The sequence below is a fragment of the Zychaea mexicana genome, assembly GCF_025766255.1.
Source record: "Zychaea mexicana strain RSA 1403 chromosome Unknown BDB00scaffold_210, whole genome shotgun sequence".
NCBI lineage: Eukaryota > Fungi > Mucoromycota > Mucoromycetes > Mucorales > Lichtheimiaceae > Zychaea > Zychaea mexicana.
Window position 1 is genome coordinate 29,661 of NW_026516873.1, and position 16,015 is coordinate 45,675.

The window sequence follows — 16,015 nt, forward strand, 5'->3', positions numbered from 1 at the left end:
CGCGTTGCTATTATGCATCACGGCATGATCCATTCTTTGAAAAGATGGGGTGTTTGATATGTTGTTGTATGTCATAGGTACTCAAAAATGTTCTAGCAGTTGCGATTCCATTGTTTGATCAAGTCAGTGGACGCGGGGTTGGCAATCTGTTCGTCTGTGAGATTTGAATAGACTTGTTAAATTGCTCGATAAATTGATGAGACACAGCATTGGTGAGTTGAGATGGAACTCTCTTAGAGTTCACTGTGAACAGTGTTTGAGACTTTTAAATAAAAAGCAAAGCGGTAAATAACAATAGCGACTCGGTATTTTTGTATAAGAGCTTTGACGGATGATGAGCCGAACATCATTATTGAGCCAGTATACTCATCTCTACCTCTCATCGATAAATAATTCACCGTACAAAGTGATAAGTATAGCAAACAGATACTCTCTATACATAGTTTATTAATATATGTATAATGAGGCAGACATAGATAACTCATTAAACCTACCGCAACTCTTCATGTTCATTACACTGTTTTGGTGAATCATGCTATATGTAGATGATGCTGGAAAATTTTTATTTTTCTAGTATACAGGGAGTGAATGTGCATGTATGTGGCGATTTTAAAAAGTCTACATAAAATTGTTACAAATGAAATCTAACGCCTTGAGCCGTGTGGTGGGCGTGGGGCTGGGGAAAGCAAAGAAGGAGGAGGAAATATCAATTGGCAAGAACAGGTTTGAGCAAGATACCCATTTAAGCGCCATTTTTAAAAGCATAGACAAGATCTCGAATGGCAGACCAGCTGCCAAATACAAGACCGACAGTACCGAATATGAGGATCAAAATATCCCAAGCAAGCTGATAATATGGCTTGGAACGCACACCAGTCATTTTCCACCAGCAGAGAATTGGAAAGATAAACGTAGTAGTACAGAACCCAAAGGCGCCGAATAGAGCCATCAAGTGGTCGAAATAAGGTACAACACAACCAATGGCTCCACAAAAAGCGGCTGTCAGGATGCGAAAGCTGGCACGTGAGATGAATTCGCGAGCACGACCCAGACGTTCCACTGTAAGACCCATCATTGCCTCGGCTTCGATCACGAACGAAGTTAACAAAATCGGGGCGCATACGGTGATATTGACAGTGATGAAAGCGATGCAAACGAGACGAGGAGGACCATTTGGAATGCTGTAGTATACAGGGTTGAGCACAGCGTCACCATAGACATAATAGCCAGAAACAGCTACCATGATGTAGAGGAGTGCACAGGTCGTAAGAGCCCCGGCGACAACATATGGCCAATGGTGCGGTTTCTTCATGGAGGCTTCGATGTTGGGGTATACGACATTGCCGCCAAAACTGAGGGACATGGTAGACAGTGCAGCTGGAAAGCCTTCCCATATAACGTTGGTGTGAGTAATGTTGACGATGCCGATCGTTTCGTTGGGGTTATCGAGACCGGCCATGATCACACATATCAGCGATACAGCGACAATAGCAACTGTGCCTAAAATGCTAGTCCAGCCCGTGTCTTTCATGCTTTTGAGAAATACGAGTGGGATAGCAACAGCAGCACAAAAGATGATTGTCCACGGTACGGCTCCTACTTGACAGCTTGTACCTCGACACACTATAGTAACATGATGCAAATTTTGAAAAGCACTGTTAGTGAAAAAACCATTTTTATAACTGCTCTTCTGCTGGAATGATAAAGATATCAAAACAGAATACTTACATTCGTTCATGTTGGTACCACAAAGCACAAAAATCAAGACGGGACCACCGAGAAGAATCCATGCTTGGAAAAAGAAGAGAATATAGCCACCGATTTGGCCAAACGCGTCTTCAGCAATGGCGGTAAAGGAAGGCAGGCGGGTTTCTTGCTTGCGAGAATAGTATAAACAGCGGATCAAAATAATAGAGCAATACTACAGAATATGCAATGGAGGGGAAAAAAACGTGTGTAAGCACATCGAAGGAAATGGTAGATGCATGGTCCCACAGAAGGAAAGACTTACGATAGCAAAAAACCAAGACAGCAGCAGTAATGTCAATGCAGCCCATCCTCCTTTGCTCAGGGCCTGTGGTAAGCCTAATATACCGACACCGCAAATAACGCATATAATGTTCCAGTAGGCGTACAGAGAACCGCCAGCATTCGATCGATCGCAATCGCTGACGTTTCCGATTCTGACTTTTTCAAAAGTATCTAATATATAGTAATGTTCATTAGTACATACTTGCTAGTTGAAGTGACGCCACATATTTGTATACAGTGAGCCAAAGTGTGGCATTATGTACCTGAAGACACTGTTGACTCTTCCATGGTGTATATATAAAGCCGTCAAAGAAGTATCTTGGGAAGAAAAAATGAACAAGAAAGCGGGATGTGGATGTAAAAAAAGTCGTAGGGGAAGAAACCAAGTTTGCTTCTTGGTTATCGTCTTTATATATTACACATAGTCTCCTCTGTCACCACCATCCCTTGCTTTTTAAAGATATGTATTACTATGCTTTAATTAGTAGTAGGAAAAAAAGAGTGTAGACAGCGGTAGGCGATTCCTATTCGTTTACTTTACATATATGCAACTGCAGCGAGCAAAAGGGGGGGGGGGAACTTTCCGCTTTCTGGGACAATGAGCCGTGTTGACAAAACCAACGTGGAATGGTTTCCATTTTTAAAATATGAAACGAAATATTACCTGCATCGCGCCCTTTTTTTTTTCTTTTCCTAAAACTAAACTGCCGTTTCAATAAAAATCATGAGGCGTGCCATATTATCGTGCATAATCGCGAGAAATAAGTGTGCTGGATCGTATCGATAACCTTTCATGTCAATAGCTTTGACACGATGTCCTTATAAATAAAAAAGGTCAACAGTACCTTAGCATATTTGAGAGACATCGTCATTAGCATTAATTCATCAATCCATCACGTCCATACCAGAGAGTAAAAAAAAAGAGGGTGAAAAACTGAGGTTCTGTGGGATAAAAAAAGGCTAGAGGAGTCGCTTGAAGATTGCGGTGGCGTTACCTACATGAGAAGTATAGCAGCTTAGCAACGACATCAGCATGCGTCGTTCTATGTAGGCCGCTATACGTGGATGATGCATAGTACATTCTGTAGTGTACAGCGACTGCATACTCCTCATGACCAGCCATGTAGTACTAGAGTGTCTCTGTGCAAAAGAAGGGAACCAGTATTTTTAAGACACTATTATTATGCATAGAGACGCTTTTACTCTTCTTCGCCTTTCTTTTCTTCATCAGCACCACTAATCGCTCGATTAATAGTACATAGAGTCTCGTAATGCTATATGTAGACTTAAAAATAGATGCAGATGAAGTTGCATGTTTCATATAATAGGCAGTGCCGGTAATATGCACAATACTTGAGAGCACATGTCGATAAACTACATAGCAGCAGTGGTTGATGGTCATTAGGATAACCATGGCTGAGAGGATACTTTTACAGAATGAGAAACCACAGCCAGACTCCACGGGTTGCACGATCCGGCAAATTGGTTTTTCATCACGTAAGTAAGAGTGTGCATCTTTGTACTTACACACACGCGTCCAGCTACTTGACTTTTACCTCCTCCTTAGGAATCCGAATTGTCAGTTTTATATATAGACTATGAATCCGAGTAAACGTTGTACAAGTTAGATTTTAACAGAAAAAAACGCATTGTCAAACGAAACAAACAAACACAAAGAAACAAGACATCTTATCATGCATCTTGGATAGTTGGCAAATGACGTCAATGGTGTTCATGGTGATGGAGTGGCTAGACAACAGAGGGACGTTACACATAAAGCCCGATACCTTCCGTTAATGGCAATACCTAGGGGATTACAACATCGGCTGTGTGGCTTTCTCTACCCAACAAAAGCCCAAGTATAAGCGACAACCAACAACAAGAGAGAAGACCATATAAATTTTTTTTTTCGACCTGCGAACGGCCGGCCTTTTTGGCCGTATTGTGTGTTATTTTTCTTTATTTATTTACGTCAGTGATATATTTATATGGAGTATAGTATTTTTTTTTGATGGGGATCGTAAAGAATACGACGTTTATGCTTGATCGCGCTCAGCGATGAGCTCCTTGATATGGTTGACAAGAATGAACTTGCTCAAGGTCTCGGTGGGCAGGTGCTTGGCGCCCGTTACGCGCTTCACGCACTGTTTTAATGATAATGTTTCAGTACCATTGTCTTCCAAGTAGCGTATCAAACTCGCATCATGTACTTGTTTTTTTCTTTTACCTGTGAGGCACCACACCAGCAATCAAAAGGTTGTGCTGATACAAGAAATAACAAAAGAAGTTAACGCGGTGAGCTTCTCACTACCCACACTCTTTCTCTTTCTTTTGCGTCATGTACATGCCCACAATCCCCTCTTTTTTCCAACAAGAATACTTTACCCATATCCCACTCGGTCGAGGGGTAGAAGAAGGTCAGTTCATCGCCAGCCTTGAGTTCCTTCAAAGCACAGACAGCCATGGTATCGGTATCCATGTGCGTCGAGGGATCACACGAATGGTTCATGAAGACCAGATCGCTGTTGAGCTCGATATGCTCGGTCTTTGAGATCTGGACGGAGGAATACCGCTTCGGACCAGGCGTCAAGCCCTTGAGTTCAGCAACGACGGATCCCTTGGGGAAATCGCGCTCGGCAATCAACTTGGAGCAATATTGCTCGGGTGTGCCTTGACGGACGATACGGAAGTAGCCAGGATGAGTAGGCTTGTTCTCGGATTGGATTGCGTTGGTGACAGCCATACTATTGATTCGGAACTATTGTTAAGAAGGCGAGAGAAAGAGAAAGAAACAAAGGAAAATAAAAAGCACAAAGAAGTAAAGGTAGAAGAAGAAGAAGAAGAAGAAGAAAGAAAAAGTCGCAGTCTTCTCCACCCCCCAGCTTTAAACTTTTGGGTACTTTATAAGTGAACTTGGGCCTGTCGTCGGATAACTTTTGTGGATGAACTGTTGACTTGCCCCTCTGCCCGTCTCATCGTCATGGCGTCGCTCCCCCAATCACTCGTCGTGTGGGGTATATACCGGGTTGCACTGACCAATTCCAATTGCTCTGATTTTACCTCCGATTACAGGATGTCATCAAGAAAATAAAAGCAACCGCGCCAACGAGATGGCGAGATGTTGTATCACCTTCCTTTAGTTCTGTCGCTGTCTACCTACTCCCCCCCCAAAAAAAAAGGTTGGCACCCAAACTCTTTGGTTCTCGTATAAGTTACGCGCGCACTCCTTTGTCCAGTATTCTGCTTTCTGTGTGTGTGTGTGTGTGTGTGTGTGTGTGTGTGTCAACTCATCATCTTCGTCATCACCGGAAATAATTATAAGGCGCCTTTCTTGCAGCGCTATCCCCGCTCTTCTTTTGCCCCACGCATCTTTTCCATTTCATCAGGTTATCCTTGAGATTCATTTTAACGAAAGGGTGAAAAAAAAAGAGTATGATCTTTTTCGCTTTGTGAATCGTTTGTCGACCGAAAAAAGCAAATGAATCATTTAGAAAAAAAATTGTCACATGTAGATTATATGATCGATCCATCATCGTTTATATGTCTAAATGTTTGTGAGACCTCTTCTCCTTCTACTTGTACATCCCTTACACGAAATTCGTGAACGGATTTTCTCAGCTATCATCATTTAGTAATGGTAAAGGAGAGAGCATAATACATCACAAAGCGTTTATTCTTAAATGGAGGTGGTGTGTTGTTGTTGTTGTTGTCTTCCTAAATGCATCAGCTCACCCTAGATATTGTACAGATATCGCCTTTGTAAGAGAGAATAATGATGCTTATTCAGAATAGCATGCTTCTTATAATGTACACACAAAGCAAAAGACAGCGCCACCACCTCATCATCTCCTTACTGATTATATCCAAGTAGTCTCGCAATGGGCGATCGTCACGAAGACCACGAATTCCTTCTGCGTACCGTCGCAAAAAGATGTAAATAGTAACTTTCTTAATATCAAAAAAAAAAAACACAGGAAAAAAAAGAAAAGCGACGCAACGCAAGCGATGACTGCCGTTGTTGTTCGAAGAGTATAGTGTTGGATGTTTACTTTCGCAAATACCTGCAGTAGCAAAATCCAAAGTCATCGATTGTCATGGTCTTAGACATAGCAAGCGTCCGATCCGCACCGATCCAACACATTTAAAATTGCTATATCGTCGTCATCAGTTTTGACACCTTCTTAAGCTGCATAAAATTTTGGAAAAAAAATAAAACGACGGATCACAGCGTCTTGTAGCTGGTTGCCATGGTTACTGGCAAGTTACTATGGTGACCCCGTGTATAGCAAGTGCAGTATCACAAGCAGCTGTTAGGATTCTTGTAGCGATTGATGGGCAAAACCTTTAAAAGGCGATTCACATAAAAAAAAAGGGATCGGTGGATGCCGGAATCAAAGGCTTTCAAAGTTTAAGAACAAAGATGAGGGTATATTCGCAACATAAACTTTTAATTTTGGCAACATGACTTATGCTGTACTACCACAAACCATTGCAGAATCGAGCTGCTGGGGTCATTCAAAAGGACAACCTACAGCAAGAGGAGGTTCAAGTATATGAGACTCTAATCGCACACACACACAGAGAGAGTGAGAGAGAAAATAACCAAAGTGCATAATAACGCGTCGAATCGAGAACAACGATTTTTATTTTTAAAAAGATGCAAGTATACAGCGACTAAAAGAGAAGAAAAGAGTAGAAATGGGTGACACAGGATACGTCAGTGGCCGGTGTGCCAGATGCAACAGTGAGTGGAAGCAGGGCGCAAGTGCAGCCCAAAGTACAAAGCAGGAGAAGTCCTTTTCTCCTTTTAGAATTAAGAAAAAAAGAAATAAACCATCTACACGCCCCTCTTCTTTCATTCATTATAATAAGATATACTCTTATTTTAGCATCCCGGTTGCGTTCCTTTGATCAAAAACGATAACGCAGTTATAGTACCCCCACCCCGGGGTCTCACATTTCATTCTCCATCACTCGATCAGAATTATCATGGATTTAGAGTGTGGATCAAAGCACAGCGATGCCTACGATGAACTTATTGCTCGTAATTATCTCAAGGATATAAAAAAAGTAGGAGGTGAAGTACCAACAAGCCGGTTTAACTTTTTTTTGAGTGTAGGTGTGGTAGAAGATTTATTCTCTTATAACGACACTCGACAAAAACGCATTCTCGATCATTACTATTTCCACGATGCTACGTTTGAATCCCCACTCTTGGCCACTAACGGTGTATATAATATTCGACAGTGAGTTTTGTTTTTGCATTGTCGTTGTTTTTGGACACTATATCTGAGAGAGAGCAAGGAAGAACATTAAATGCCTTTTTTTTTTCTACAGCGTGTTGCTTCTTTGGAAAGCATTAAACAGAACCCCACCAACTGTTACCAACATCTGCTTTAATGGTCAAACATGTGTCGCGTACCTAACTCAGAACTTGTGCCCCAGGTTGTTTCCCTTTGTACAACTCCAGCTGCCTGTCATTGTCACACTCAACTTTGAAGAAACCGATGTCGATAGTGGGTTATTAAAGATTGCGTATCATAAAGAGAGTTGGACATTAGAAGGTACAGTATATATTATACCATTTTACTATGCTTATCGTGTGATGGTTTTTTGTTTCTTTTCTACCCCATATTTGTGGCATGCAGATCAGCTAACAATTTTCATATTCTTAGGCTTACTACAAGCAGTTCCTATTCTATCTTACTGGTACGACAATGTTGTGAGGGTCTTGATGGGCAGAATGATTTCTTCGACGGGTGGCGTGGTTTACTCGGCAGCAGAGACAATGCATCTTTTGGATTCTGTATCGGCGTCAACGGCGGCAGCAGCAGCAGCAGCAACAACAACAACTTCATCATCTGCGGCAGGAGGACAAAAGGCAGGAGGATCCTCATCTTTATCATCTTCCTCTGAATCATCATCCACAACATCACTTCAAGAACCGAATGGACACATATACAAGTCGATGGCACGAGAAAAGTGGCAGAAATAGAATATATCCAAGCATCCAGTTTAAACAAGAGAACACTGAATCGTACTGTATACCAACATTATCTCCATATCATTATTCCCCAACGTGCGTGTTTTATTGTACATTGTTAAAACTATAAAGTATGTGTATAATCCCCATCCCGCTAGTTTTTTTGTAGAGAATCATTTACCTTTATACTATATTATTATATAATCATTCGCTTTTCTTTAACAGAATCAACCTCTTCCAAGTATTTTGAAAATTGCATCCAATCAGGTCATATCTTACTGTTTGGTCACATATCTGCTGCCCGCTCACCAGGTATACTAGCTTATTTTCAGAAGCTAGATATACAAATGCTAAGGTATCAATATCAGTATTGTAATCAGAACTAATGCTGATGGATCTTACACAAGAGACGCGGTTTTCTTGGTGCACTTCATTACCTATTCGTCGCCTAATTAATAGTATTCTTATTCTCTACGTAATATGCAGAGCTCCTACTGGCTTGATACCCAACGTCTACTCTAGGATTTCAATTAACTAAGGCACGCCAGTAGTCTAAAGCGTTGCTAGCGAAATATAAGGCTACTGTATACCAGCAGCAACATTCTTTTTTCTGGTGGCCACACCCCAAATGCAGCTGACTTTGAAAGTAACCAAGTGGTAATGCCATGTGTGCTATAACGCTCTTATATTCTGCTCTTTTACAATTCAATTATACCAAACACGTCATGGAGGATTTATTAAACCATTCAACCAACATTCAAAAAGCGCAATCGAAAATGCAGAGTGGAGTATCTATGGGGCTTGACGATTTATCCAATCTTTTACGACAAGCAAAAGAGAACATTCAAAAAGGTAATGGCTGGGGTTGAGGGAAACTTATGCAGAAAGTACACCTATTTTTTTTAACTATTGTATTCTTTATACAATGGGTGCAATGACCCGCTTTTTGTAGACCCTGCAAGTATAAAGGATACTATGAGTACGTTACAGTCAACTGCACGCGCACGATATTATAAAGATAGCAAAGACAGCAGCGACTCGCATAATAAAAATGACGATATAACGGAGAAAAGCAAGGATACAAAGGAATTCTACAAGGTGCAAAAAAAGTTTCACGGCTCAGTGAACAAGTTCTCCAAGGATATCGAGAAGGTAAATAGCAAATAGGTTGATTGGATGGGAAAATGGTAGTATATGTGTGTGTGTGTGTGTGTGTGTACTTAATAATCGGATCAATCTGTCCTTCCGAATTCTATGTAGCGTTTCACCCAAGATCTATCGGTGATATCCAACCCGGAAGCATTCTCTGGTAAAGAATACCTGCTGAGTCGGGCTTTGGCGATCCATTTTATCCGACAAGGCCAGTTCGATCTTTGTGATACGTTTATGCAGGAGGCCGGTATTGACGAAGAAGACGAGTTGCGCTTGACAACAGAGTTGCTGAAGAAAGAGTTCCAACGCATGTATACGATCCTTCGTGAGCTAGAAGATCATAATGAACTCAGCAATGCCATACAGTATGTTCTTTACTTTGACACGTTATATACGATGGTAAAAATAAAAAGAGGGAGAATCAATAAGACTAATTCACGGTTATATCTCAAAGATGGGCACGGACACATCATAATGAGTTAGTAAAAATCGGAAGTAGCTTGGAATTTGATCTTCATCGACTTCGTTTTATACAATTACTCGCACAGCAAAAGCCAATGGACGCCCTTGCGTACAGCCGACAATACTTTGACCCTTTTGCAGATAAGCACATGGCTGGTAAGTAGAATGCTTGTGTGCTTTCAAAGACGTATATACTAATCACTATGAAACGAACAGAAATCCAGCGAATGATGACTTCAATGATCTACTTTCAAAACTTGGGCAATTCTCCGTACGCAGATCTATGCTCACCCACTTTATGGATGGATATCTGCCATGAGTTCCAAAAGGATTTTTGCTCTTTGCTCAATATGAGTGCGGAAAGCCCATTGCACGCAAGGTATGCTTTGAAATCGTACTAGTAGAGAAAAAGAAGGAATACTAACTTACTCTTGTATAGCGTACTTGTCGGTACCACAGCACTTCCAGTGATTATGAAATTGTACAAGATCATTAGTATGAAAAAGACAGAATGGAGTCAACAGGACGAATTACCGGTCGAATTGCCCTTGTCCGACGAGCTGCGCTTCCACTCCGTCTTTGCATGTCCTGTCAGCAAAGAACAGGCCACAGACGAGAACCCACCCATGATGATGCCCTGTGGTCACGTTATCTGCAGAGAAAGTTTGACGCGTCTGAGTAGAAGTAGCAGTAGCAGATACGGAAGGCAAGTGTTTAATTGGATTACTTTTCACTTTGTGTGAGTTGACACTTTTTCTTTCTATAGAAACTCGATGCGGTTCAAATGCCCATACTGTCCTTCCGAATCGGCAGCAGATCAAGCGGTGCAGGTTTATTTTTAACAACAAAAAAGCTACCAATGATAATAATAAACAAGCCATCATTTGACGAATCCTCAACGAAGTTACATGGTTACTCTGACATACTACTAAAGCAATCAACCTACTCCCATTGCATCAAGCATGAACACCATACTATGACAGCTCATCAAATATGCTCTCGTCTGTGGATGATGAAAGAAGGAGAAGTTAGAAAGATAAAGACGCTCGTATGTCGTTTTCATTCGGTCAGTTGAGTAGGGCATCGGGATGGCGTCATTGTGGCAACGGTTGGATCGGGATTTTATACTCTGGACCTCAGCGTGTATTATTTCATCCGCGTGCATATACTTTTGATTAAGCCGTTTCACACGCACGCAAACCCTTTTTTTTCCCTTTCAATAATAAACTCACCACAATGTCGAGTCAACAGTCATCGCCCCCCAGTGCTACTGGTGCCGAGCTTATTGCCGCTACTTTAAAACACCAAGGTGTCAAGGTCATTTTCGGCATTGTTGGCATTCCTGTCATTGAGGTTGCCGAAGCTTGCATAGCTGCAGGAATCCGCTTTCTTGCCTTCCGTAATGAGCAATCGGCCGCATACGCTGCATCAGCGTACGGCTACTTGAGCGGGCAACCTGGCGTGTGTTTGACTGTAGGAGGACCCGGCGTGATCCACGCCTTGGCCGGTGTTGCAAACGCCAAGGTCAACTGCTGGCCGATGGTTCTGTTGGCAGGGTCATCGGATACAGATCAAGTGGATATGGGTGCGTTCCAAGAACTCGACCAAGTCGAAGCTTGCAAGCCTTACTGCAAGTATGCCGCTCGACCTGCATTTGTAGACAAGATCCCTGCTACTGTCGAAAAGGCAATGCGGGCTGCTTTGTTTGGTAGACCCGGTGCAACTTACGTCGACCTTCCGGCCGATTTTATCCAGTACAAAATCAAAGACCATCGGTTCGTGGATTCGTATTCAAAGAGCGTCCCTGCTCTGCCTGCTGCTGCACCAAAGACTTTGGCGGATCCACAAAGTGTCGCCCAAGCAATCGGTCTTTTGCGCCAAGCCAAAAGTCCACTGATCATTGTCGGAAAAGGGTAAACGGGTTGATTAGGTCTTTCTTAAGGGGGGGGGGGGAAAGGTGGTTGTGTAGAATGGAAGGGTGACTACCACATGAAAGTTGTTTATTTATTTATTTACTTGCATATGCGGATGATGATGACATAACCTTATTTTCTAACTTTAGAGCGGCCTATGCCCGAGCCGAAAATGAGATCCGCCAGTTCATTGACAAGACGCAAATCCCATTCTTGCCAACTCCTATGGCCAAGGGTCTCATTTCCGACACCCACCCCCTCTGTGTCGCTGCCGCCCGATCCAAGGCCCTCAAGGACGCAGATGTCGTTCTTCTTCTGGGTGCGAGACTCAACTGGATCTTGCACTATGGCCAATCCCCACGTTGGTCGAATTCTGTAAAGTTCATTCATGTGGATGTGTTGCCCGAAGAAGCTGGAAACAACGGGGCTGACACATTGCCGTTGGTGGGCGACATCCAAGCAGTCGTATCGCAGCTGCTCAGCCAATCGCCGCTGCCGCATGTTCCTGCAACCAACGCTTACGTATCGGGATTGCTCGACAAGGTCAAGCAGAATGTTGCCAAATCTTTGGCGAGTCGCAAGAAGGCAGGAGCTGACAACGCTGTCATGAATTATCATTCCGCATACACGGTGATCAAGGATATTTTGCCCCCAAATGATGTTGTGTTTGTAAGCGAAGGAGCAAACACAATGGATATTGCTCGATCGTTCTTTGATGTCCACGAGCCACGCCACCGTTTGGATGCTGGAACTTTTGCTACCATGGGCGTTGGTATGGGCTATGCTATTGCAGGTAGAGAATCGTTTTTCATTCTGATGTTTGATAGAACTATGACTGTTTGCCCCCACCCCGGGAATCCCTACTATTTTAACTCAAAAAGTCACTGTTTCGTAGCCCAAGAATACTATCCATCGAAGCGTGTTGTATCCATTGTAGGCGATTCCGCATTTGGCTTCAGGTAATGAACCTTTTCTCTCTCTTTAATTTTTCTGATCATTATGCGGACAGGTCATATTAGAATACAGGACTGAACAAGTTGCGCTATATGGTTTCCCTCTTTCTTGTTTTAGTGCTATGGAGCTTGAAACTGCAGTACGATCAAAGCTTCCTCTTATTATTCTTGTCATCAACAACAACGGTATCTACCACGGTTTGGATAATGAAGAGTTTGAGCAATCGCGACGGGATGGAACACTGCCATCCACAGCACTTTTACCCGACACACGTTACGATCTGTTATCGACCGCATTTGGCGGTAAAGGATGGTTGGTCAAGGATCGCGTACAGCTCGCCAAAGCCTTGAACGAAGCTTTGGCTGTCAAAGACAACGCTTGTGTAATTAACGTCATGATTGCGCCTGGAGGCAGAACCAAGCTGGTATGTTCTATCTGTTATCTAGACAAAGGTTTCAAGTATAAAAGCAAAGACTTTGCTGATCGGATCACTTTCTTTTCAAACACACACAGGAATTCGGCTGGATGAAGAAGTCGGATGAGAAGGCCAAGATATAAACAGATTATTATAGACAGTTTTGTAGTATTTGGAAAAGCACACCGATTACTTATACCATGGAATTCATTTATTTATTTTCATCATTGATATTTCAACGTGGTGTACAGTGCATACAGTATTCTCTTGGTGTTGTGCGTCTTCTCGTCTTATATTCCATATCTTTCTCGCGCTTCAGCGAGACGTTTTCTGTAGTAAGCAATGGCTTCTTTGGAGTATGTTTGCACCGACGCCAAGTACTCCGGGTAATTCTTGGAAAGGCTTTCAGCTATGAATAGAGTGACCGTTATTAGTGTTTACATCGTTTACTCATACACAAAAAAAAAAGACTGAAAAGAATTCATACGAAAAGGATTTGGCTGATCATAGTCACTGATAACACCGTCTGGAAGAACAACCAATGTCTGAGCTGGATATTACAGAAAGAGTACGAAGCAACCAATATCAGTAACGCAGAAAAACAAGCTTATAGGCTGTGAAAAATAGTCGTGTCCTTTCTAACTTGTATGCTTACCGTTACGTTCCTCCTCTTGGATAAACTTTAATACAGTTTCAATAACAGTCTCCACCTTAGCTTTTGGTGATTTTTCAACCAACGTAGCGAACGGGTCTTGATCGCCTGCATTACCCAAAGCGTCTGCAAGCTCGGTTTCTATGGAAATCCAGCAGGGTTAGAGGGTTAGAGGAAACTAAATGCATAGCGTAAATAGTAATATAAAACAGCTCGCTGCTTACCAACAAAAGTGGGGCATACTAATGTTTGAAGAAAAAGAGTATAAGAAAACACAATAACTGCTTGGTCATATTTGTTGTTAATGAAAGGTCATGTAAAGTCTTTACCAGCATTCACCCGAACATTACAAACAGCATTGTAAATCCCGCATGAGCGCACCCATCCGACAACACCGAATTTAGATGCACAGTAGATGCCTACAGCTCTAATGTTCTCACAGTTAAAATAAAAACCATCATCATCATCATTATCTCAAAGTACCAGATGGAAAATAGTAACAACAAAAAAAAAATCTTACGGTGTTCCTCGAAGACCAGCGGCTGATGCCATGTTGATGATAACGCCTCCATTTCGTTTGGCAAGATGAAGCATAGCGACTTTGTTTCCCTTGATTACTGCAGTCGTATTAACTGCCATCATCCGCTCATCCATTTCATCTATATTACCAGACATCTGTTAGTAAATCGCATTTTCTCTCATAAACAATTCATATTTGAGTAATTTATGTATCTGTCATCGACGACGCGTACTGTACCATCAAGAGGCATAAACATTGTGTTTGCATTGCTTCCAATTCCAGCGTTAAAGATAGCAATCTTATAGAGTGAAATACAAAGATGCGCTGTTGTTATAACCAAGGATCTCTGTTGATTGTTTTGCAGTGATTTAAGAAGCATATATACATACATCAACGCCACCAAACTGTTTTTCGGCCAACTGAAAAAGGGCGGCATTGTTGCTATACTTTGTAACATCGGTATGGATGTAAGCGGCAACCTGATCGCTTTGATAGTAAATCCATCAGGTGATTAACAAACGTATCATATCGATTTTTTTTACATATTTTCTCCTATTTCATAGACTTTATACCAACCCAGCAAGATCATTAAGCTCACGCACGGTCACGTCTCCTTCGGAATCAAGGATATCTCCAATGATAACCTTGGCTCCCTTGTTAACCAGCTCCGTAGCTATCGCTTTACCTATATTTCGGCTTGCTCCCGTAATTACTGCTACTTTTCCTGCAAAAGGCTTTTCACCAACTGTCATTTTGGTCTTGGTAGTATGAAGGTATAAATGGGATTCGATAAGCTGTTATCAATGCTAAACAAGCGAATTTGGAAGAAGAAGAAAGAGAGAGAGCTTAACAAACTAAATGCTTCTCGATACTTTTACATAATAGAAAGAAGCTTAGTCTATTTCGCTACTGTGGGAACAAATGGCTTTCGCGATTGCATAAATGAATACACACAGCAGATTGAAAGACCACGTAATATGTACAGCAGCACGTTCATCATGCTGCTACAGTAGCCATTGCAAGAAGTCTGTATTCTATTATACGGTACTCTTGCGATGTAATTATATAATCCCATTCTCATTTTCTGAGCAAGTGGTAGATATGGTAGGAATCATTCTCTTGCTTTGTTACATAGAAAGCATGGTAGTATTGATTGCGTGAGAAACATATTGATCATCATCGTTCTGAGATATGTCGTTTCACTGGATTCTTAGGGGAAAATCATAACCATACAAATCGCCCTCTTACAGTGATATCATAGCTCCATTCCTAATGTCACCTCTTATGAAGGCTACTCTGACTACTACTTCACATCCAAACATCTTTGTACAAAGTGTAGTTTTATGGCTCATTATGTATAACGATGTAGCCCAGGATAACTGCTTTGCAATTTATGATGTCAAAGTATTGTGAGATATACAGAAGAAGAGTTGCGTTGCAGGTACCTTACTTGAAAATATAGCCACACTTTAGCTCCTAATCCTTTCGCTTTCATTTAATATCAGTATTGACATACTACATACATGGTGAGCCTTTGGCAGTCGTTCTTCGGAAACTCACATATGGTTACAAACACTGATTTTCTTTTCGTTGAAAAAAACATCATTTATGTTTGTACTGAATTTAGAGCTTTATTTGTAATTATATATATATATGCATTTCTAATCTAGGTGATGTTTTGACTTGAGTATTTAAAAAAGAGTCGTGTAGTCCTGCAGCTGTTAGTAAGTTCACGTCCTAAGTAATGATAGCCCCCTGTTCTTTTTTGTTTTTTTTTGCTTGTTTTTTTAAGATCTATACAAAAGTACTAGTACAGGCACTTCGCTGCTTGGTTCTGCCTTTCTGTCTTGATGTGTTGTCGATTTTTCAGTAGCCCATATTACCGTCAGTTTGTCTGTTGTTTTTTTTTTGAGCCACGAACCATATTTTCGCA

The 16,015-nt window shown here is 41.7% G+C and overlaps 6 protein-coding genes across 6 annotated transcripts; 3 read left to right on the forward strand and 3 right to left on the reverse strand.

The window, feature by feature from the left end:
• Positions 1-568: 568 nt before the first annotated feature.
• BDB00DRAFT_985263 (transmembrane amino acid transporter protein-domain-containing protein) lies at positions 569-2,389 on the reverse strand. The gene is made up of 4 exons (XM_053130020.1): positions 2,295-2,389; positions 2,012-2,202; positions 1,729-1,921; positions 569-1,623 (listed from the first exon to the last, which is right to left on the reverse strand). The coding sequence occupies exons 1-4, from the start codon at positions 2,317-2,319 to the stop codon at positions 743-745; spliced, it is 1,290 nt and encodes a 429-aa protein (XP_052972501.1). The 5' UTR covers positions 2,320-2,389; the 3' UTR covers positions 569-742.
• A 1,678-nt stretch (positions 2,390-4,067) lies between these two features.
• Positions 4,068-4,774, reverse strand: BDB00DRAFT_776872 (uncharacterized protein; the record flags this gene model as incomplete). Its single annotated transcript, XM_053120288.1, has 3 exons — positions 4,068-4,175; positions 4,259-4,293; positions 4,417-4,774. The coding sequence occupies 3 exons, from the start codon at positions 4,772-4,774 to the stop codon at positions 4,068-4,070; spliced, it is 501 nt and encodes a 166-aa protein (XP_052972502.1).
• A 2,041-nt stretch (positions 4,775-6,815) lies between these two features.
• Positions 6,816-8,256, forward strand: BDB00DRAFT_862435 (uncharacterized protein). Its single transcript, XM_053126063.1, has 4 exons — positions 6,816-7,075; positions 7,151-7,277; positions 7,369-7,595; positions 7,707-8,256. Exons 1-4 carry the CDS (start codon positions 7,021-7,023, stop codon positions 8,024-8,026), a joined length of 729 nt encoding a protein of 242 aa, XP_052972503.1. The 5' UTR covers positions 6,816-7,020; the 3' UTR covers positions 8,027-8,256.
• A 393-nt stretch (positions 8,257-8,649) lies between these two features.
• BDB00DRAFT_862440 (CTLH/CRA C-terminal to lish motif domain-containing protein) lies at positions 8,650-10,749 on the forward strand. The gene is made up of 6 exons (XM_053126064.1): positions 8,650-9,166; positions 9,275-9,531; positions 9,621-9,784; positions 9,845-10,007; positions 10,068-10,334; positions 10,395-10,749. Exons 1-6 carry the CDS (start codon positions 8,990-8,992, stop codon positions 10,468-10,470), a joined length of 1,104 nt encoding a protein of 367 aa, XP_052972504.1. The 5' UTR covers positions 8,650-8,989; the 3' UTR covers positions 10,471-10,749.
• A 4-nt stretch (positions 10,750-10,753) lies between these two features.
• Positions 10,754-13,323, forward strand: BDB00DRAFT_249730 (thiamine pyrophosphate enzyme, N-terminal TPP binding domain-containing protein). The gene is made up of 4 exons (XM_053116649.1): positions 10,754-11,541; positions 11,691-12,500; positions 12,613-12,919; positions 13,009-13,323. The coding sequence occupies exons 1-4, from the start codon at positions 10,865-10,867 to the stop codon at positions 13,051-13,053; spliced, it is 1,839 nt and encodes a 612-aa protein (XP_052972505.1). The 5' UTR covers positions 10,754-10,864; the 3' UTR covers positions 13,054-13,323.
• On the reverse strand, positions 13,201-14,834 carry BDB00DRAFT_880050 (uncharacterized protein; the record flags this gene model as incomplete). The annotated part of the gene is made up of 9 exons (XM_053127942.1): positions 13,201-13,319; positions 13,398-13,460; positions 13,566-13,703; positions 13,787-13,804; positions 13,892-13,989; positions 14,083-14,221; positions 14,320-14,380; positions 14,472-14,568; positions 14,659-14,834. The coding sequence occupies 9 exons, from the start codon at positions 14,832-14,834 to the stop codon at positions 13,201-13,203; spliced, it is 909 nt and encodes a 302-aa protein (XP_052972506.1).
• Between the last annotated feature and the right edge of the window lie 1,181 nt (positions 14,835-16,015).